A 23,827-nucleotide genomic window follows, 5' to 3' on the forward strand; every position below is an offset into this window, starting at 1 on the left:
CTTTAACCACTCGGATTCTGAAAGCCGTATTAGATAAACACAAACAAAACACGGTTTCAACTCGCATATAACCCCCTGTCTATACCTGATAAATTTTTATCACGATAAGCGTCAAAATGGTTGTCAAGATAAAACATTATCAGGTATAGTCACACTTATTAGTATTATTGCTTTGTTATGATAAAATTGACAGTGTTTTTGCTCAGACAACTTTGTCTTGACAATAAACGTCATTAATTGTTATGATAAATATTTGTCATATATAGATAGGGGTAACATTTCAAAACGAAGAATATAATTTGGCAATTAAAACAAAATTAATACTATTCTTTTCAGTGTAAAATACAACCCTAAACTTGACGAAACAAAAAATCAACCCTACTCAAATACACGCTTGTACGCCATTTTGTCTACAGTTGTTCTTTTTCATCACATTTTCTTCATTCCTTTTCCGGCTGTCGACTTGGTGAGTTGCAATTTTAATCTTGATTGGAAGACGAGAAAAAGTTAAGACACAAAGCAGTCATTAGAAAAAGTGAATTTTGAAAATACAATTAAAAGTGATATTGAAAAGAAATAATAAATTTTGAATAAGTAAAATGGAAGGAGCAGTGAAAGCTGAAGTAAATGGCAGTGGTCCATTGCCACAAAGGCCTCAAAAAAATCAAGGCGGTGGCAACAAGAATTTCAATAAGCCTCAAAATGAAGGTGGTCCTGCTGAAAAGAAGCCACGTTTTAACCAAGGAGGTGGTGGTAATAACAATCAGGGCAATAGAGGAGGCTTTGGAAATAATCGTAATAACAATAACCGCAATCGTGGAGGAAACGCTGGTGGTGGCGGCAATAATAGAGGAAATTTCCAGAATCAGCAGGTAAGTCACTTTATTTCGCAATTATAATATGATTTGGTTGTATAATCTTATTGAAAAAATTGAAAAAATTTTCATCAATAAAATTTTCAAGTGTCTATAATAACAAAATGGCCGCCGTTTTCATTGCCACTTACGAATGCCGGTCGTTTTGTATTCGTGATACATATTTTTTCAATCAGTGTTGCCAACATTGTAATGAGAAAAAATGTGTATTAAAAAACAATTTACAGAAATCTATCTTGCAATAAATGTTTATTTTTAAAATGCGTTTATTTGATATTTTTTTTTTGATAAATTATTTATTTTTTTTGGAAATTAAGATAATTTATTTTTATGCTTATGATATAAATGCACATCACAAAATGAAAAAGATAAGAAAAAGTAAACATAAAATCAAGAATTCAAGTCATTCTGCGTGAATATACACATCTAATTGAATAAATGGCAAACTTAATGATCTACAAATTAAAAAACTATCTAATTTTAAAATATAAAATAACTCGAATTAAATATTCCAAGTTGCTTTCGTTTATGTCAGAAACAATAAAGTGCATTTTCAGTGCGTACGTTTCTAGATCTTTAGTTCATAATTCAAAAATTGAACTAAGTTAGCGAAAATATTTGTACTAGTTCATTTAGCTCAATCAAGTGAGTAGTTCAATTGAATTAGTTCGTTGAAGAACGTATTTAAATAGAACTTAAAAATAATTCATATTTAAATACGAACTCAAAAAATGGCCCTAAAAAAGGCAGTTTTAGTTATGAACGGAACAACTCTATTGTATGTAGAATGTATATTTCGGAGCGCAATCGCTAAAAATATACATGAATAATTGATAGGTGATGGTGATAGGAGTTACTAAGGCTTTCAAATGATGTATAATTATTGAACATAAGAACATAATATAAAAAAGAAACAATTAGAATATACTAATATGTAAAATTTTGAGTCTGAAAAATTCACATATCGCTCATTTGCTGCAGCAACGTCATAATTCAAAAAAGTCGTTTCGAGAAAAACGGCTTTGAATGTTTTATGACATTTTACTATTTCTTAAATAAATTTTCTTTAATAAACTTTTTTTTGTTTTTCGAGTTTCCGCTCTATGTTCTCTATGCTAATATCTTTCTAATCTGTATCAGCGTTGCCACTCATCAAATATTTTTCCTACCAAATTTCTAGTTAAAAGCTACCAAAGCCTACCAAAACCTACCAAATTTAAAATATTTGAGAAATGCTATATGAATTCGTTTCAAAATTAATAGTTAACTTAAAATTATCCAGAGGAAGAATGATATTGAAGCAGGGTTTAACACATATTATTAGAAAATAAAAGTTTTGAGAGCCCTTTGGCATTTTTTGAACTCAACACTACTAAATAAATACACATTTACCTGACTAAACTAAATATTTTAGAAAATGCTATCTTCATATTTTGCAAATATGTAGTTTTATTATTTTGGCTTAACATAAGTAATTTTTTCGTTATTATTTTAATTATTTTGTTCTTAAAAATACTTCTGTATTCAGAAATATCGTAGCCTACCAAAATACGACAAATATCGGAACAAACCAACCAAACTACCAAAAGTCAATTTGTTAACTTCAAACTACCAATTTTGGTCCAATTGGACCAAAGCGGCAACGCTGATCTGTATTTAACCCAAATTTTTTCTTGTCAAATATACGAGAAAACATGAATTTTAATTTTGACGTTTACAACAAAAAAACCCTCATACAATAAATAATTGACTTTTTTAAAAACTGATAAAACTATATGAAAGACTAAAGAACGGCGCATATTTGGTATTAGTCAGTTCAAAACACACGGATTTTGAGTTATGACGTAATTGATCTATATTACCAAAATCCTAAAAGTTTTTGCTTGGTTGGCTTTAAAATAGGAAATGTAAGCGAATATTCGCGTATTAGTATAAAACGTTCACTAATTGGTTGTATTTAAATGTATTAAAATTATGTTTTTAAATTTAATTGTAACCATGTATAGCCCAATTAAATAAATAAAAATGAAAAATAAAATAAAATTTAATGCCTTTGTCAACAATGAATGATATAAATTATATTTTTTATTTATAGCAAAATCAACAACAACCACAAAATAATCAACAGCAAGCTGCCGCTCAACAACCGGCATCAGATGCTAAACCTGAAGTCGCAGCTAAAACAGAGGCCAATGCTAATGTTGAGGTAAAAAATGCGCCCCCTAATAACCAACAGCCACAACAAAATCAGCAAAATCAAAATCATAACAATATGAACAAACAGGGTGGCGGCGGAATGGGTGGTGGTGACGGTGGCCGTGGAATGGGAGGTGGCGGAGGTGGAAATCGTGACAACCGTGATCGTGGCCAAAAACGCGATCGTAACTTTGACGGTCCTCGTGGAGGAGGTGGCCGTGATGGTCCCAGAGGAATGGGAGATGGAGGTAACCGAGGCGGACCTGGACGCAATGATGAGTTCTTCATTAACCAACGTTTGCGTTCTATATCTGGCCCAACTCACGAACTACCACCAATTGAGAGCACAGAGGAAACTAAATTCTCTGGCCGTAATCGTCTTTACGTTGGCAATCTGACCAACGATGTCTCCGAGGAAGATTTACGTGAGCTATTCAAACCATACGGTGAAATTGGAGAAGTTTTCAGCAATCCCGAAAAGAATTTTGCTTTCTTAAAAATGGATTTCCATGTAAATGCTGAGCGTGCAAAGCGCGAGTTAGATGGCACTCTACGCAAGGGGCGTATGTTACGTGTTCGCTATGCTCCTAATGCCACTATTTTACGCGTCAGCAACCTGACACCATTTGTGTCCAATGAATTGCTGTTGAAGTCATTCGAAGTATTTGGCCCCGTCGAGAGAGCTTGTGTCACCGTTGATGATCGCGGAAAATCTACCGGGGAGGGTGTTGTTGAGTTTGCCAAAAAATCATCGGCCAATGTCTGCTTGCGTTTCTGCAGTGAAAAGTGTTTCTTCCTCACTGCCTCCCTGAGGCCATGTGTGGTTGAGCCGTTGGAAGCAAATGAAGATACTGACGGGTTACCCGATAAGTCTTTAAATAAAAAATTACCAGAATTCAACCACGAACGTAATGTTGGTCCACGGTTTGCTGAAGTCGGTAGTTTTGAACACGAATACGGCACCAGGTGGAAGCAATTGCATGAATTGTTCAAGACCAAACAGGAGGCATTGAAACGCGAATTAAAAATGGAGGAAGAAAAATTGGAAGCTCAAATGGAATATGCTCGGTATGAGCACGAGACAGAACTTCTCAGACAAGGTAAGTTTCTTTCCGCTCGTTGTTTAATGATTTGCTAATATTTACGAGTAAAATAAGTAACTAATTGTGGGTGTATTAAATTTTAGAATTACGCAAGCGCGAATCTGATAATGAACGCAAGAAAATGGAATGGGAAATGCGTGAGAAACAAGCCGAGGAATTACGCAAACGTGATGAAGAGCAAATGCATCGCCAGCAAACTGAAATGCAAACCCGCATGTTGCGCCAAGAGGAGGAAATGCGTCGCCGCCAACAAGAAAATACTTTGTTTATGCAAGCCCAACAATTGAATTCGTTGTTGGATCAACAAGAGGGTGGCTTCAGTGGAAATTGTAGCAATTTCGATAACTTTGGCGGTGGCAACAACTCGCCTTTCGATTTCCGCGGTAAGTCTAAAACTACAAAAGGCTATGCAAAATACCAACTTATTATTTATTTATTAACAAATTGTAAAAACAATATCAGACCTTTGTTTACAACGTTTTAATTTATAATTTCTTTTCACAGGCAACAATGCTGGTAATAGCGGCAATAATGGTCCCAACGGACCTAATAACCAACAGGTACGTTCATTTTTCAATATGTTCAAGAGGCGATAATAATACAAAAAAACTTCTTCAAAATATCATTATGATACTTACTCTTAATCAAAGAAACTATGCAGTTAGATACTTTCAGGCCTTATGGTGCCTTTCAATTCCTTTTTTACATTTGCTAATGCATTAAATTATTAAAAAACAACACTGTAACTGTGATATTGTATATTTAATCACACAGTATTAATTGATTTTGGAAGACAAAACTAAACATTATCATGTAATTATAAGTCTTAATTTTTTTAAATAACAGCCTCTTGTACTTTAAATATTTTTTGTTCGTAATATTATAATTTACTGATTGTTATAAGACTTAAATTAATTCCCTTGAAAAAACAAACAAACTGTAGAACTCATTGAAATTGTGTGTGATTGATTTATCAAATTGAAAATACATAATGTTCTTTATAAAATTTTATCTTGCGCCTTATTATGTGCAATAAATATCGTTAATTTAACTGAAACAATTATAAAAATGTCGACAAAATCTCTCTACTTGACTTTAGCATGAGAAACTCAAGAGTGTAGTACATTTGTAGTTTATTGCTGTCGTTGTCATCTGTCTGCAGTAACAACAACTGAAACAAGCTAAATTCGTTAGTTTGTTGTGTCTGATTTATTCTCGCCTCTTTTGGGCAACATTTTGGCCAGAAATGTTGCATCCAAATCGATTGAGTTACATAGGAATTTGATCATTTTGGCCAATGATACAATTTGCCTATTTAACTCTTTTGTGTGTTCAGCAACTAAACTAATGTGATTTAATAATGTTCGTTTGTAGCTACAGATGTAGATGATGACAATGATTATAATGGCTGTGGCGTGTGTCTGCCACTATTGTGCATTTGTTAACTTTTACTACCTGTATTTGAATAGAAATTGTATTGTACTAACAAACATTTTAAAAATAACTTGAAAATATTTGACTCTTCAAAATGTTTTATTGGATTTTTGGTGGGATTGATTGACTTGGGTTGGGCTATGTAATAATTGCATTTAATGTTGCAATTGCTTAATAATGGGATTGTTCGAATATGTATCTCTGCACTCTGTGCATATAATGCGGAAGACTTTTAAAAAAGCGTCTGCCGACAGACATCTCTACAATTGTCAGAAGTTTGAAAATGTTTACAAGCTTTAAACACGCATCACAATGGTTGTGGTGCAATGAATTATTAATAATAATTTTAATTCTTGCGCAACAGCTTTGTAATAGCAGCAGATGAGCAGTTTTGCATTAACGAACAGTCCCAATTGATTTTAGTGTATGTAGGTTATTTCTTCTTTTTTTTACTTTAAACAATCTGCGACTGATTTTTAAACCAATATTGTGTTTTTATTACAAATTGATAGTATAGTTTTATATCACTATTTTTGAGACAGTTCTGTATTGAAATTTAAATTAAAATAAATTTATATTTATGGGCATATATAGTGTATCTGTACTAAATAAATCGTAATTTAGATAGCATTTATACATTTTGAAATCTAAAAATGTGTGTGGTTTACATTTTATATATTCTGTTGTTATATAAAGAAGAATGTCTTTTTTAATGTATTCAACTTGCAACTATTCAATAGCATTATTTATTTGGGTTTTCAAAAACGCAAATAGCTTTTGATTATTAGGCAGTTGTGTCTTAATTGAATGTTAACCGAATTTAAATTCGTTATCGCTATAACATTTTGCAAAATATTTGGTTTTGGTGGAGGGGGGTGTGGTGTTAAGGTTTTATTGCAGATGTTTTGCTAAATGAAGCTTTATATGTTGCTTACATAAAGAAACAACATATTTATTGTTTCAATTCTTGAGATGTATTTTTTTGGTCGCATATATAAAAGTTTGATATTCAAAGTAGATAACTTTAAAATTGTGATAAATTATGCAGAACTATAAAAATTAATTGATCAGTGGGTGGGTGGGAATGTTTGGAAATAATTATGCATATAACGGGGGAGGTACATGCAAGCAAATATATTGTCATTTACCATAGAGAATTACACATAGAAAGGAAACTGTGATGTAAAAACCCTAAGTGGTGGAATGTATTAGTATACAAGAACTATATGAAAAACATAAACGTCTGCCATATGTGTAATTTTTGGAGTATTTTTTTGTTTTTCATGTTTCCGCTTTATGTGTATTTCTCTATGACTTTGGCCATTCCTTGATGTTTTTATTGTGTGTTTTGTAAATTTTTTTATTTGTCAGGTAAAATATTTGCTCTTTAGCTATAAACATGATTTTTAATTGACTATGATTTAATGAATAAACTAACCAACCAACTTAGTAATTAAATACTCAATTCTATGTATTAATTTTGTATATTATGGAACACAATACTGGTCTTAAAAGCGAAGAAATCTTAATGAATATATTATGTACTTGATTTATTGGGGGGAAATTGGGGGTAAATGGTCTTTCCGTAATATATATAAACGAAAATATTTTTAGTTTTGAGGTCATGTGTAAATTTGGCGTTTGGTAATACATACATATATAAATCTGGAAAGTTAAGCAAAATTTTGTCTGAAAAAATATTTGTATATTTTGGCTACTTGTTATATTATGGTATGGTTGCGTGGTCAAACTCGTCGTATATGAATTAGTGATGAATAATTTTTGTTATTATATTCTGTTGAACAATAAACATTTTGAATTGGGTTAACATTTTCAAGTATTTGTTTGGTATTAATACAATTTCCTTAATATATATATTTTTTCTTCTCTCTTAATATCTACTCCGATGTGTAAAATTAAGATAAGAAAGAAAAACTTACAATTCTATCTCTTCTTTATTTTAAGCAACAACGAATAAAACAAATTTTAATGTTTTCTTTTGGTTTAGTTTAGATTTTTTAGTTTTCATTTTTTTCTATTGTTTTTTATGATTTAGAATTTTTGTTTTTTTTTTTAATAATTATCCAATATAAATAAATGTATATTTTTTTTACCACATCAAAAACCAACCTTTAAATTTGCATCCTCCATATAGGATTTCGGATTTGATTTCGGTGGTAACCAAAACCAAGGTGGTCCTGATGGTGGCAATCAACGTGGTGGCAATCAACGTGGTGGAAATAATAATAATAATAACAATAATAACGGCGGTGGTAACAACAACCCCTGGGAACGCCGAAGACGTTTTTGAGATGAAATGAATGATGATGAACCACAGATGTTGTTAAACTAATGGAAACAAAATTTTAAAGACACAAACAATGAAACAAATACATTGAACGTTTAGCAAACTATTTTCGGAGAGCAATTGATGTTCAATATTTTGACATGCAATTTTAATGAAAAAAGAAAAACAAACGCTCCTTTAGACAACATAAAAAAATAACAAAACTATTTCACAACTCTCTTATTAAGAACAACAATTACAATTACAAAATTTAAACATCTTTACAACACTGCCTGCTGTCCTACCTACCTCTACCCCATCGCCCATTAACGATCTCTTATTATGGAAGGGAGATAGATTGTGGCTGGTGAGCGGTAGTGTGTTTGTGTAGAGTGGTGGCGGTAGAATTAACGTGAATGTTATTTCACTTTCACAAACATATTTGCAAAACTGAATTTGCTTAAAATAATTATAGTATTTTAGTATTTAGGATAATTTAATTTTGATAATTATTTCAAAGACTATTAATCCCATTAGAAAAATAAACGGTGGTGGTTGGTGGCTGGTTAATCAGTTGCTGCGTTTTCGTACTGTGTACAAAAGCGTATATAGAAGAAAAAGCATCAACACCACCAACCACCTCCTGCCAAATTTTTTATCCAGATTATGTGTGACATTATCAAATGTACTCTAGTTTATTTTCTGTATACCGTTTCGATTGCGATGGCATTCTGGGATTCCATGTTAACATCTATTGGAAGGAAGAACCCCAGTTTAGTATTCTCGTATATTACTATATTTTTGGAATGTCATCTCTATAGATCAAAATATAATTCTTGCAAACCAACAAAAATATCATTTTTATAAGAATAATACACAATACGTATTTATAAATGTGTATAAATTAATAATTCTACTACAACTTTTACGATAGTAATACATAACATTTAAAATCTCTTTTTAGTTTTAAGTATTCTAAAAACACAAAATTTGAAGAACAAAAACTAAATTTTATTTTTGAATCCAACATTGTTTGGTACAAAAATTGTAGAAAAGCAACAAACAATTGGTTTTTACATACATACATATTTAATAACACTGGATTCTTGAGCATCTTATAGCTTGCCTAGATTGTGTTGGAAAATATATGTGTATTTTTCTCTTTCTGTATTTTTTTTTTGGACTGTATACTTTTTAAGAACACTGTCATTTGTGTAAAAATTTAATTTTAATTGGTAGACATTTATTCAAACAACATGTCTTAGCTATAAACAACATATTTATATTAAACAAAATAACAAACATGATTTACTCAAAATTATATGAGTATTTTAAAATAAATAATACAAATTCTTTGTTTCTATTATAAATTGGATGGCGGCGGGGGATCACTTGATTTATTGACAATTTGATCAATATTTATGTATGTTTTTCTCCATAGTATGTGTGTGTGTGTGTTTGTGTAGTTTGTAAACTTATTCGATTTTGTTAAGTGTTTTTGGGGGTGGATGGAATAAGTTTGAAAATATCGCAATGATAAAAATTTGTATCTGTATTTTGGATTTACATTGAATTAAGTAAATAGATTTTAATCTGTTTTTTTTTGCAACGATTGAAACAAATTAATTTTGATTATAAATATTGAGAAAACAATTAAATCCTTGTTGGAATTCTGTTTTATTGCAAGAACCTTTAGCAGAAAGATTCTGAAACTATATTAATATGAATATATTATTTAATTTATAAAATTGAACTGCATGTTGTGGGAATTCTTTGATTTAAGAATAACATTTTTCAATTTGGGTTTTTTTTTGTATGATGTATACATTAAATTTGTCTTTGTAAACATTTTATTTTGACTCCTATTCTCTATGATCAGATTTTTATTTATAAATCTAATCTAGTCGAACGAATTTACTACGGGGTAGTAGTGTCAACTTAGTTCTTTTCGCGCTAGATTTCAAATTGAAATTTCGAACATCAAAGACTTCAAGCAATGCCAGCCAGCGGCTTTATGTTCTTATTTGAATGATACTGATGAATCGTAATATTTACTACCATCAAATTTCTTACTAGTATTTAATCTTATTTCATTGATGGTGTCTTGTAAGATTAGTACAAACATATTTTTTGAAACTGGCAAAGAAAAGCTTTATGGAATTCTTTTCCATAATTAAGTTAATTTGTTCCACAAGAAATTATGACAGGAATTAAAATTAACTTAGAGAATAATATGATGAGGTTTTAAAATGAAGACTTCAGTCACAACCAAATTTTCTTATTTGAAAATTAAACAATTTAATTAAATTCTTCTTTAGTGATTTAGCGTAGTGATTACTTTATCAATGTTGGGCATTGCTATTATTTTCTGTTAATTTTTATATGAAGTACATTATTCCTTGGATTTTATAATTGCTTTTAAAGAAAAGTATTTCCTTTAGGATATTTAGAAAGTGTTTTTTCACTTTAACTTTTCCAAAGTAAATCCACAGAATTTAGGAGCTGTTGCAAAAATGCTTATCTAGTGTAGAATGTCTTTTGTTGATGTATGTTGAATTGTGCAAAATATATATTTTCTGTTTTAAAATTAGTTATGCAAGTAAAATAAATTTAAAAAAAAAACGAAAATAATGAACAAAATTATGCCGCTGATGTGATGTTGGTTTAGATACTGGAAGGACATATTTTCTTATATTGGAACAACAAACTGTGTGGTATATAAGAAATTAAGGACGTTAAATTTTATTTTATAATGGAATTTTGGATGATCGAACATTTTGAATTAGCAAAATGAAGCTGTGATGCTTTTCTCAATATTGTATTTTTAACTATACTGATTGATGTCTGTCAACTACTCTACTACAACACTAAAAGTACAGCTTTCAAAATGTCTCCTTATATAAACTATATTTTTATTTACAATTGAGGTAAGATTTAACAAACACTGAGCTTTTTACAAATACAAAAAAGACAGTTTGGCTTTTTTATATTCCCCACTTTTGGAACAGCTAGCCATAGTCACAAATTATGATTAAAGTTACTGACTTAATTATATATCAAATTATTAATATACACACATATATAAACAAAATCTTGGTTATAACATTAAGATTAACTTGTGATTATAGCTATTACATTATTTATTTGAATTTAATTAAGCTTTTCAATTTGTGTAAATTTAAAAATTTACGAAAAAATAAAAAAGTCAAACTGTTTGAGAAAATAGTACAATTAACTACTAAAGTTTCTAAATTTGCATTTTCCTACAAGGAATTGTGAACACATTTTCAAGATAATTATTATCTTACTTTTCTTCCTCTCTCTACTGCCTACTCAGATATGCCAATATTTTGTGTGATTATGATAGTAAATGATTCTTATGAACAATTATGAATATATTGCATTTTGCGGACTTTTCGTGGGAACAATTGTGGGGATTGAATTTAAATTTTGTACATACTTTATTAGTTTTCGATTCTTTTATAATTCATATTTAGAGATGAAATGATTAATTGAATAAACTTACTATTTGTTAAAACGTTAAGGCATATCTGAGATTTGAGTATCTTCTTAAACATTTGTTTAAAACAAATTCAATTCTTTGGAATGTATGTTTGCATTTACCACATCATCTATTGGTGTCTTTAAAAGTAAAAATGGATTTTGGATCTGATTGAAACACATTTGTCATACTATTCAAACCTTTTAAACAAATATGAGTTTAATTTAAAAAAAAGAAGAAACCTATAGAATATCATTAATTACGATTGTTATTCTGAATTTGTATTTATTGTAATGTTTCGAAACAATTTAAATTTCTGAAAGTTTTTTTCTGATTAACTTAAGTAAAGCTAGTAATTGGAAATTAAAATTGTTTCCTTCACTTCCCCATTACAATAGCAGGCAAATCTAATTATACTATATGACAAATTTCAAAAAGTCTCTGTAAAATTAAACATTCAAACAAAACTGTTTGAATGTTGAGTAATTCTAAACTTAAATAAATACAAATGCCAACAATTCGTATACATAGTAAAACTATGGTGCTATAACTTCATATTTTAAATATGCAACCCCTTATTTTGAAACCATCAAATAATTAAGGGCAATTTTGATTTCATAAATGGGGAGGATAAATATAAACCATAAGGGTTGATGAATAGTATGCAAAATGTGTAGACAAAAACTAATTATTCTCAATAGCCATAAATTCCATAAATTAATTTGTTTTTATCATTTTTCAGAGGGTTACTTCAAAACATCAACTGCGGTGCTGACTGTCTGAAACATGAAAAATGCTGTTCAAATGAAAACACTGAAATAATGATATCAAAGGTAAATATATATTTAAACGCTTTCAAATAAAATACTAAACTTCTCATATCTAATTTAAATGATTATAAACAACGGATCTAATTACTGAATAACCTTACCTTACAATTTTCATGTTTGATTTGCATTTTATGATTTATTTAAATAATTAAATTGTTAAACAAATACTTCATCAAAGATATACTAAATAAAGGTATTTTTATTACAGGGTTTTAAGGCCTTTGACCATGTGACAAAAAAACTGCTTTATCACAAAAGGTAATAATTGTTAATGAACCTCTGAAAATATGTACTGAACTATGATTGATTGATATGTGATGGAAATCGACAATAATATGCCATAAATTTGAATGAGCTGTTAGATTTTTAAAGAATTTAAAAAAGAACAAAGAATTTAAATATGATAAATTTGAACACACAGCTTTTGTTGATTTCTAATACCAATATTCGACATGAAATCAAAATTTAGCTGAATACCTACCAAAACTTATAAAGGAAAAACTATAAAAGGATTTTTAAAGTAGAAACATTTTTGAACAAAATGAATAGTACATATACAAAAACGCATCGGACTCTATTGTTTTCTAATCCGTGTTGGTATCAACATCGATGTCCATCTCATATCTAACTATCAATGATTATAACCACGGATCTAATTCCTGAATATAACCTTACCTTACAAATTATATTCCATGTTGAAAATAACGTCATGAGATTTATATTTATAATAAAATGATAAAATTCATATTAAAATTCATTTGATTAAAGCAAACTTTTTCTATTTTCTCATTGCAGTTTCTTCATCTTGCCATAGACGATTATCAGAGGTATGTATTATTGCCATTTTTAAATAAAACAAAAAAAGATATTCGCGTCAACATTTTTTACTTGCAAACAAACTTCCATATTGCTAAGATTTTGCCTAACTGTTCTGTTGCAAAATGATTTAAATAGAATGCCTTATTGGAAAACATGTACACACAGTTACTAAATTATACGTACGATCGACTTTATGGGCCTTTTATTAAAAAAATCTATATATTTAAAAATACAAGGCCTAACACATTCATTCACTCACTCAAAAGTCGATCGAATGTATACTTTAGTAATTGTGTGTATGTACAATCATTTGGTTTTTGTCCATAAAAATATAGTTTTTATGGACAAATTTGGTGAAATGTTGACGTGAATTTCTTTAATTTAAATTAATTTTTAACATTTTAAGAGAGAGAGGAGAGATAAATACAATTATAATAGATACAATGATAATAATTCAGAAAAAATTTTCTTTCATTTATCAGTTCAACTTATAATCAGCTACAAATTTCTGTTAATTTTATTAACACGTCTGAAAATAAATATTTTATTTAGTTATTTTTTATGTATGTATTTGCTGTTTCAGCACTAGTATTGTTTTTTATTTACTGAATGCAGCATTTTAATCAGTTTATATATGTTATATTTAATGCATAATCATTTATAATTGAAAACTTTGTGTAACTGAAAATAAAAATTGCGGCATATTTTTGAATTTCGACGAGGTCAAAATCCATTTTAGATCCATGGTTGCTTAGAATTCTTCAGTCTTTTCCCACTATGTTTTTTTGTGAAAAAAATCGATCCACCCTACTATACATATGCACATATTCACAAAAAAAAAACAGTTTGAATTAAGTAAATTAATATTTTATTAAATCTCTCTTTTTTTCTTCTTTTTGAAAATGAGGACAAAAGTTACCGTATGATCAAATAATGACTATACAATTTCGGCTGCACATTTTTGTGTTCTGATCAATTATACTTTACATTTCTAATTAAAATTTTGTTTTTGTTTAGTACTTATTTTTTTTTTTTGTTTTATTTTCAGAACAAAACACTTGGATACATTATATTTTAAATGTATCGTATGCAGCTACATTTCAATAAGAATTGGGACAACTGCATTTAAATATCAGGTAAGTTCTTGTTTTTAATAAAAACTTGAGGGTTATATTCCATAATTAAGATTAAAATGCACAAAAAGTATGATAAAAATAGTAATATATACAAGATTATGTATGATTTGTGTATATTCTAAATCGAATTAAAAAAGCTCTGTTCAACTAAAATTAATTAAATGTCGGGAAACAGTACAATTTTAATTGGAAAAGTTTTCAAAATATAAAAAGTATAAATTATACATCGTAAATCAAAAAACCTTTCTTCTTTCGTATGGAATCACGCACTACTTCGAACCTTCCTATTCAAAACCAATCAGCATTTTTATACCAATCACCATAAGTAGCAAGGGAGGATATATAATATGTATATACCACTTGTAATTTCTACATTTTTCATTTGGAACGCCATAAAGTATAGTCCCGGTTCAGTTGTTATTTAAAATCACCCCCAAAAGGCTGAGATGTAAACAAAAACCACGACTACCTCAATTTTTTTTTCTATTTATGGATTTTTCAATAATAAAATCTTTACATTAATTTTTTTTCCATCAAATATTTTCAATCTTTATCTTGAATTGTATATAAGATTCGGCACAGCCGAATGAATATAGCTCTCTTACTTATTTTATTTGTAAATGAGGACAAAAGTTACCGTATGATCAAATAATGACTATACAATTTCGGCTGCACATTTATGTGTTCTGATCAAATAAGTTCACAATTATTATTATTTTTTTTTTATATATTTAACATTTTCTAAACACTCACTTTTCTCCTCATTTTAGATGAAAGCTGTTTGAATGCGGTTTATTACATTTCAAAGCCTACAATTGAATAGAGCAACGATATTGTACTTTACATCTATATAAAAATATTCAGGTATGTTGTTCTGTAACTTTTTTATTAACTAAATAAGTTTCAATAAATTGTTTATTTTGTTTGTAAATGAGGACAAAAGTTACCGTATGATCAAATAATGACTATACAATTTCGGCTGCACATTTATGTGTTCTGATCAAATAAATACACAATTATTATCAGTTTTATATATTTATGCAAAACATTGTCTAAATACCCCTTTTCTTTTCTTATTTTTAGATGAAAACGATTTGAATGTGGTTTATTAAATCCAAAGCCCACAATTATGTTTTACTTGTCATCTGCATTAAAATACTCAGGTATGTTGTTCTCTTACTTCTATAACTAAATTAAAACACGACTGCTATTCTAACCCCCATTAACACGAAGTCTGGTTATGTGTTAACTAATAGTTAAACTGACAGTTTTCATACAAAAATAATTTTAACCGACAATATAACTATTAGTTAAGGCTTAACCAGACTTCGTGTTAATGGGGGTAAATTGTTTAATAGTTTTAATAATACAAAAAATTACATTTGTCCAATTCACAACCGGTTTTGTATCGTAATATCAAAGTATTGTTGTAAGATTTTTAAATTGTTTTGATTTTGTTTTAAAAAAATGTTTTAAACATTTGCAGCCGTACTTAAAACCAAAATTTAGTATGGATTTAACATACGAGTTATTTATACTGGCTAAACACATGTTATAGCCCTGACAGAAATGTGGTTTCTAACCACGATATGATGTATACTACGTACCATAGTGTTTGATGGTTTAATTATAGTATAGGTTGACACTAGAATCCCGTTCCCGAAAATCCCGGGTTTTTTTAATTTTAAATCTCGGGGTTTTCGGGATTTTCCAAATCCCGTTTTTCATAAATAAATAGGGGAACTTGTAATTTTTGTGTGCCTTTTTCATGCATTTTGACATTCTATATGCCCGAATATCACAAAGTTATGTTCAGCAAAGTTGTTACGCTCAACTCCTGCTACAATATAGTTAATAAAGGAAAACGGTATTTTTGGTTTTCCTTGAGTGGGGCTCTAGAAAATCAATTCTTCTTCACCTTTTTATGTAAGTTGTCAAACAAAACTCAATTTGAATCCTCTTCAAATGAAATAGATTTTATCTCAGATGAGGAGCTCGAACAAAATGAAAATATTTCGATTGCAAAAAGGCTAAAAGATAAGGTACTGTTTTTACCAGTATGTACATTAGGCTGGGTCGATTTGTATGGACGATCCAAAAGTAAAAAATCGTATAGCAGAAACGCAATTTATGGAAAATTCTAAGAAAGTTTTACCAAGAAACCATAGGTGGAAAATCAAATCCTATCAATCGCATTTCGTCTTTCATCCAATAAAAAACCTACTGAAATATCATTGAATAAAAGACGAAATGCGCAAGATAGGATTTGATTTTAGACCTATTGTTTCTTGGGGAAAATTTCATAGAATTTTCTGTAGAATGCGTTTCTGCTATACGATTTTTCGTGAAAAAAAATGTACCCACCCTAATGTACATACTTTATTGTTATTTCTTCTTATATAATGTACTCATGCAAGTATTTTATGCATTTTAGTGTCTAATAAAAATTAATTGCTAAAAAAAAATTTCTTTCAATTGTAAAGACATAATTATGTACTTTTCTTATGATTTTCAGGATTTTAGATTTCCCGAAAATCCCGAAATCCCGACCCGGGGTTCTTTACCAAATCCCGAACCCCGGGATTCTTTACCAAATCTCGAACCCCGGGATTTTCAAAAATCAGTCCCGATTAGCATCTCTAGTTGACACACAAGATGTTGCACACAGTGTATTTAAAATTGACAAAATTTTGTGCTTATTGATGAGGGTCTAGGTAACAGGGAAGCTAAATCTTCGTGCTCACTCTCATGTTTACTGAGACAATTAAAGAGAATAAAAAGCCCATACACATGTATATGGTACATTCCTATAAGCATTTGTGTACATTGTTTTTATTTTTTCGTGAAAAACATTTAGTAAAAATAATACCAAAAAATCAAAAAATCGTGTTTTCATACAATTTATGTGGAAATAATCTGCAGAAAAGAAATGTTACCGATTGTGTAATTGTAGGGTAAGAATACGTGTTTTATTGTTGTAGAAATAAAACTATATCGATTTGCACCAAAATATAATTGCGGTATTCACAATGTAGAGTACTTGACCTTGTAAGGTATTAAAAAAGCACATTTGCCCAAACTAAATACAAAATATAAATGTTTGTCAATAAATAGCTCTTCTGCTTTTTTACTAGGCCAAGAGCTCTACATCATGAATACCGCTAATGTATTTTTTTAGATAATTAAATTGTGTACTAGTGTTTGTATGGAACGAAGTTGTAATAAAACGAATGCTTCTTTGGTTTACTACTTACTAGAACTACTACATTTAACTCACTATAGTCAAGTTTAATTTTTGAAATAGGACCTCATTGACCAACTCTATTTCTTCGTTTGGGTTCCGAATTCAAAAATTACATATAAAGAACCTCCTCATAGTAGCTACCATCTTTTACAGCTTAGGAGATATTCGCATTTGAAAATTAAATTTTCAATATTTTTACCCACCCTACACCAGTTTTTTGATAATAGCGGGTCCAAATGTTACTCGATTTTCTCTTTTTTCTTTCATTGGATTAACAACAAATGTATATGTCATATTCAGCCCTATTATGAAAAAATATTCCCCGGTAGTTTTTTCCCTTTTCGTTTTTTTAACATAGATTTTGAATAGGAAAAATAAGAAAAGGGAAAGAAACTCCCGGGGAATTTCTTTTCATAATTGGGCTGATTAAGAAATAATTGTTTAAACATCATGACTTCCCGCTAGCTAGGGGGAAAAAGTACTTTTCTTCTTTTTAAGTTATCTAAAAAATTTCTAAGAAGGTATATAAGAAATTTATACTTTTTGAAAAGCATTTACATATAACTACTTTTTGAAATATTTTAATTGAAAAAAATTTAGAATCTTTTATCCATCCAAAAAACGCCTATTTTTTATGTCAAATTCAAATTTAGGGCAATATTATGAAAATATAAACTGTTACTGGGATCTGGATTAGTTCCTATGTAATAAATTAAAATAACAGTAAATCAAAATCTGTATGTATTTCCAACGGAGTGATGAAATGTATATATAATTTCCAGCTAAATTTGTCTTATATAATGATATTTAATTAATAATAATTCATAAATTGCTACTTTCGTTTCCCTAAAAATATGCAATTCCTAAAATGTATGTATAAAATAAAGATTTCTTATTTCGGTGCGAACCAATATACACCCTTATCGTGGTTGGCGTAAACGTCATACGCCTACGACAGTTTCGTACTAGATTAAAGAAACAGTTTGCATTTTATCTTTAATCTAGTACGAGACAGTCGTAGGCGTAAGACGTTTACGCCAACCACGATAAGGGTGATAGTTTAATTTCTACAACAATAAAACACGTATTCTTTCCCTACAATAACACAATCGGTAACATTTATTTTTTATGGATTATTTGCACATAAATTGTGTGAAAACAAGACTCCTTTTAGTAATGTACATACATACACACACGTATGCACGCATATACGAATAAATTGCTTAGAGTTGAGAATAATATGTAATATGTGCTCTGAGTATAAAAAGTTCTCTGAGCATAAGTGGCAGTAGCCGTACTGCCATCGGTAAATTTTTCACTGGCAGTACAATGTATGGCTGTGCAACATCTTTATATATTTATAGTCTTTGATACTACGCTAGTATAGTATACAAATCCTATGTCTGTCAGGGCTATTAACGTACAATCAAAGACTTCCTAAATCTTTAAACAACAGCTGTATTGTATAAAATTAAATTTGTAAATAAACTTGAAACAACTAATAAAAGTTTTGTATGGGAAAAAAATCGAGTTGATTTTTTTTTTAAATAGTTTACAATGCATCACACTATTCAGAGTTAATTCTCAAATTGTTTATTGACGGCCAAAAATGCATTATAAATAAACGCTTTGCTAAATCTCTGCTAAGCCTAATCGGTCTGCTAGTTGGTTTGCTTGCTAGTTTTTACTATTTTTACTAGCTCTCTGGAGCTTTTCAATACAAAAAATAAAGAACATACTGAATCTGTCAGTTTAAAAAATATTTTTGATTTACAATGATACAACAACGTTGGTTGTGAATTGGACAATTGTTAAATATTTTTGTTTGTTTGTAAATGAGGACAAAAGTTACCGTATGATCAAATAATGACTATACAATTCGGCTGCACATTTATGTGTTCTGATCAAATAAATACACAATTTATTATTTATACATTTTTAGAATACAATAATTTAATTATTTTATTATTCTTTACAGATAAAAAAAAACTGGAGGATTAAAAACTACATATATGTATGTATGTAAAATTAGGTATGTTTGGAAATACAAATAACACTTTATTACTTTATGTGTATCTTTTGGTTAGTGATGATATTAATTGGTCCGTGTTTATGAATTTATTTTGATTATAAACTTCCAATTACTGAAAAACTAAATAAATTGTTCACTTCAAAACTCAAGTTGTGTGTGTATGCATGCTATTGCATTTCAGTCGAATGGATTGGGATGTAAAAAGTAATTATTTTTAAATGAAAAAAATTAAAATGCAACAACTGTGTAAAGAATAGGACAAATATTTTATGAAAAATAATTTCGAACGGAATCGACAAAATTACTGCGTTTTATTATAGTTATTATTATTTTTAAAATCTATTTAAATGTCAAATTTTGTTTAATAATAGATCTTGGAAATTTGTCGAATTTCATCACAATTTTGTAAATTTGGAAATCGATCGGCATTTATCTGTTTAATGATTTTTTTTTCTAAAACAAAAATTACTATTTTTAATATTTATTTTATGAAATGAATCTTTGTTTTTCTTTTAGCTAAACTTTGGCAACAACAAACATGTGCATGGATAGATATTATAAAAATGTAAGTTCAATTTTTAAAACAATTCTGTAAATTAGAAAACATAAACAAGAGCACAAATAGTTTGTTCTTCAAATTTAATAAACTTCATATTTTATGCAAATTGAGATCTTGTTGGATTGATTAACTTGATTGTGATTTTCATTTGAATTTTGTATTTTTTTTCTTTCTGATGATATTAATTGGTCCGTGTTTATGAATTTATATTGATTTAAAATTCTCCAATTACTGATAAAACATAAAAAACAAAGAATATACTTACTATATGTATAATTATTTTATTATGAAAAATATTTATTGTTTCTTTTTTTATTATTTTAGATTTTCTGTTATGCGTATTTATATTGTATTGCAATACAACCATTGTGAATCTAATAAATAATGTAAGTTTAAAGTGTTTTCCCACATATGTATATTTATATATAAATTTGAAATAAAATTAAATAATTAAGTAAAAGCTTAGAACATAATGATGATATTAATTGGTCCGTGTTTATGAATTTAAATTGATTTAAAATTCTCCAATTACTGATACAAAAAAAGATGAAAAAAATTATAATTTTTTTATTTTAAGTTTATTATGAAAATTATAATTTTTTTATTTTAAGTTTATTATGAAAATTATATTTATTGTTTCCTTTATTTTATTTCAGATTTTGTGGTTATACGTATATCCATGGTGTTACAATACAATAATCGTAGACCTAATTAATAATGTAAGTTTTAAATTTTTTTTCACACACTTATAGTAATAAAAAAGAAATTATATAATGATGATATTAATTGGTCCGTGTTTATGAATTTGAATTGATTTTAATTCCTCCAATTGCTGATTTTATAACTCAATAATAATCACCCTTATCGTGGTTGGCGTAAACGTCATACGCCTACGATAGTTTCGTACTAGATTAAAGAAACAGTCTGCATTTTTTCTTTAATCTTGTACGAAACAGTCGTAGGCGTATGACGTTTACGCCAACCACGATAAGGGTGAATAATTTCGACTGCTTATAATTTTCTTATACTATGGCTTGTATTCATAAAAGTTTTATGTTTACAGATCTCGCAAGCTGTCAAATAAATGGATGAGGGTGCATACAAATTAAAAAAAAAGAGTACATAAATTAAAGAGTTTAATTTCTATATAGTTAAGAACAGCAAACATATCTATGAAATTCTCACATATCGCACCCAGTTTAAAAGTGACACAACTCGAAATTTTTATAATAAAACTAACTTTTCAAAACGGTCCGTTTACACTAATCTGCTTCCTCTTACGAATATTAGTTTCTGAGATATCATAAAAAAAACAAATCGACTTATTTGGAGTTGTGTTGATTTGTTTTTGACAAAACAACTAAATTCCACTTAAGTTGTTTTGTCAAAAGTTCACAGATAGTATGGCTGACTTCATAAACGCATTTTGCAAAGCAACACTGCAATGCATAGTGTTCATAAACGCAATAGATTTTGTTTTGGCAATGTCGCAAGTTCATTATTGTATGGCAATGCTTGTCCAGCCGCAGCATCTGTCAAATTTGTGAACTGTTTTTATTTATGATTCTTTACAAAACATTTATGCGTTCATGAATGTCACAAAGTATTGCTTTGCCTAGTAATTGCTTTGCATTACTGCGTTTATGAAGTCGGCCTATATACCCACCATTTTATGTGATAATAAAATATTTTTCTGATATGTTAGGGATCGATCCTCACAAAAGTTGGTAGAAATATCAGATCTAAGGTTCATATAAAACTAGTTTATATTCAATTTCATCACGATATTAAATTATTATAAGGCAATCATGAATGTTCAAGTCATTTTCTGAGAGGGGGCTTGTATGGGTGACATACAGTATTCCGGGGGTATATTTATTTTTATTTTATTGATTTCAATACATAAATGCCTATATATATATTTGTATGGGGGTTAGGTGAAATCATAGACCGATATTGCCCATTTTCAATACCATACAATCCTTAGCAACTAGTTGATAACACCCTTGGCAGGGTTGAAAATGCATTCCAATTTGCCAATTGTTTAAATTACTTTTTAATGTATTCTTTGAATTATAAATTTACTCTCATTTCCTTCTATAACATTTCGGTGTAGTGTTGAAATTCAGATTTTGTCCCCCCGACAATTCAACGAATATTTGGGAATGTCAGGCGTTACTGCATCAGCGACATGAAATATTCACATGTAAAAACAATTTGTTTTTCAGAACAAAAGCAATAAATAATAGTTAAATAGTGTATTGACAATTTTTAATTTATGTAAACTCTTTTTTTTTTAAATTTACAATAATATTGAGGAGAGAGAGTGTATCAATGAGGTGAGTTGTTTACCAATGTATACTTATTTATCCATTATATTTTATGATGATAATATTTATTTATGTCTTCTTTTCCCGACATAATATATATTTTTGATGATAATATCAAAACTGATTATATAAACAAGTAATATTGTAGTTAAAGATGATATAAAGTTTTATTTATAAATGTGTATTTAATTAAAAATATACTACGACATGACAACAGTCAAATTATAATTGTCAGTATATATCAAGACATATTTTGAGACATTTTTAAAAACTATTTTACTTGTTTACTATCAAAAAGGATAATATTGAATTTTAATTTGATTTTATTAAAATAATTAATTTTGTTTTTTTTACAGCTGTCTTACAGTCTTATAAAATTGGCCAACCTATTTCGGAAATTCAGAAAGGTAAGTGTGTGCTACCAACAAAACTTTTTATTTATAATACATAGTGGCTATTTTATGATGATAATATTTATTTATGTCTTCTTTTCCCGACATAAATTATATATTTTTGATGATAATATCAATTCTGAATATAAAAGTAAACAAGTAAAATGAAATGATAGTATGGAGTAGTTGCTTTTTAAAGGCTTCATTCAAATTATTTTGGCCTTACAACAAACATCGTTTTTAAATTAACTTTAATTAAACAGGTGATCTTAGAATTTCGGAATGTTCACCCATGGCAGAAAAATAGTTAATCTGGGGGTTACTCCCTAATTCGATTCGAAAGGAAATCTTTTTGAAATACAATGTTTTTATCACACATTTTCGTTTTCGGATTGAGTAGCTGAAATTACAATCCGACTCCTCGAAATCGTTATGGAACTTTAATTCAACTCGAAAGAAAAAAGTTTTGAACAAATGTGTACATATGCATACAAATATTTCTTCATTTTCGAATCGAATTAACGTAAGCGTCTAATTTATGTTGGCTAACAGCTAGCTGACTGAGTAATATTGCTAGTTTAGGGAAATAAAAAACTATTTTACTTGTTTAATTTTATAAAATAAAAGTAATTAAATCTGAATTTGATTTTATAAATTAATTATTCGTTTATTTTACAGATTTGCTCTTTAAAGGAAAGGATTTTTCTACTTACAGTTAATTACAGGTAAGAATAATACATGCACTTTAAATATCAGAGAGGGGTTTACTCCGTAATTCGATATCACACAAATTTTCATTGTCGAATCGAGTTACAAAGTAAATCCACAGGCTATAAAATAGACAAAATTTACACTAAGTGAAGAGTCCTTTGCTCAAGCTTATTTTCAAATTCTGACTGAAAACTTCTGAATGTTTGCTTATCATTTTGATTAATTATATTTTTTTTTCATTTGCAGGTATGATATAATGATTTCAGGAAATGTGATGCAGAGACCATTAATTTGTTCAACGTTGTTCAGTTTTTCATTTTATTTTACAAAAAAAATATGTAAACAAAAATAAAATAAAAAATTTTTTTAAAAAAAAA

At 28.7% G+C, this 23,827-nt stretch overlaps 1 protein-coding gene, 1 long non-coding RNA gene and 4 other non-coding genes across 6 annotated transcripts; all 6 read left to right on the top strand.

The window, feature by feature from the left end:
• The first annotated feature begins 476 nt into the window (after positions 1-476).
• On the top strand, positions 477-9,245 carry LOC135959128 (protein no-on-transient A-like). The gene is made up of 5 exons (XM_065510163.1): positions 477-872; positions 2,971-4,171; positions 4,258-4,557; positions 4,679-4,734; positions 7,764-9,245. Exons 1-5 carry the CDS (start codon positions 600-602, stop codon positions 7,917-7,919), a joined length of 1,986 nt encoding a protein of 661 aa, XP_065366235.1. The 5' UTR covers positions 477-599; the 3' UTR covers positions 7,920-9,245.
• A 4,841-nt stretch (positions 9,246-14,086) lies between these two features.
• LOC135957477 (uncharacterized) lies at positions 14,087-23,827 on the top strand. Its single transcript, XR_010576406.1, has 11 exons — positions 14,087-14,182; positions 14,953-15,046; positions 15,266-15,345; positions 19,405-19,458; positions 19,975-20,023; positions 20,342-20,403; positions 20,674-20,736; positions 21,081-22,356; positions 22,704-22,754; positions 23,418-23,464; positions 23,697-23,827. It is a non-coding gene; the product is annotated as an uncharacterized LOC135957477 (long non-coding RNA).
• LOC135959342 (small nucleolar RNA U18) lies at positions 19,510-19,579 on the top strand. Its single transcript, XR_010576546.1, has one exon. It is a non-coding gene; the product is annotated as a small nucleolar RNA U18 (small nucleolar RNA).
• On the top strand, positions 20,187-20,257 carry LOC135959338 (small nucleolar RNA U18). Its single transcript, XR_010576542.1, has one exon. It is a non-coding gene; the product is annotated as a small nucleolar RNA U18 (small nucleolar RNA).
• Positions 20,487-20,557, top strand: LOC135959340 (small nucleolar RNA U18). The gene has a single exon (XR_010576544.1). It is a non-coding gene; the product is annotated as a small nucleolar RNA U18 (small nucleolar RNA).
• Positions 20,788-20,858, top strand: LOC135959341 (small nucleolar RNA U18). The gene has a single exon (XR_010576545.1). It is a non-coding gene; the product is annotated as a small nucleolar RNA U18 (small nucleolar RNA).

The sequence above is a fragment of the Calliphora vicina genome, chromosome 4, assembly GCF_958450345.1.
Source record: "Calliphora vicina chromosome 4, idCalVici1.1, whole genome shotgun sequence".
NCBI classification, from domain to species: Eukaryota; Metazoa; Arthropoda; class Insecta; order Diptera; family Calliphoridae; genus Calliphora; species Calliphora vicina.

What these genes read in the sequence shown, in the direction of transcription:
- LOC135959128 (XM_065510163.1), top strand. Translation starts at nt 600, where the DNA reads ATGGAAGGAGCAGTGAAAGCTGAAGTAAATGGCAGTGGTCCATTGCCA. An exon ending in GAAATTTCCAGAATCAGCAG is followed by an intron (nt 873 to 2,970) that starts GTAAGTCACTTT and finishes TTTTATTTATAG; the next exon opens with CAAAATCAACAACAACCACA. An exon ending in GACAGAACTTCTCAGACAAG is followed by an intron (nt 4,172 to 4,257) that starts GTAAGTTTCTTT and finishes ATTAAATTTTAG; the next exon opens with AATTACGCAAGCGCGAATCT.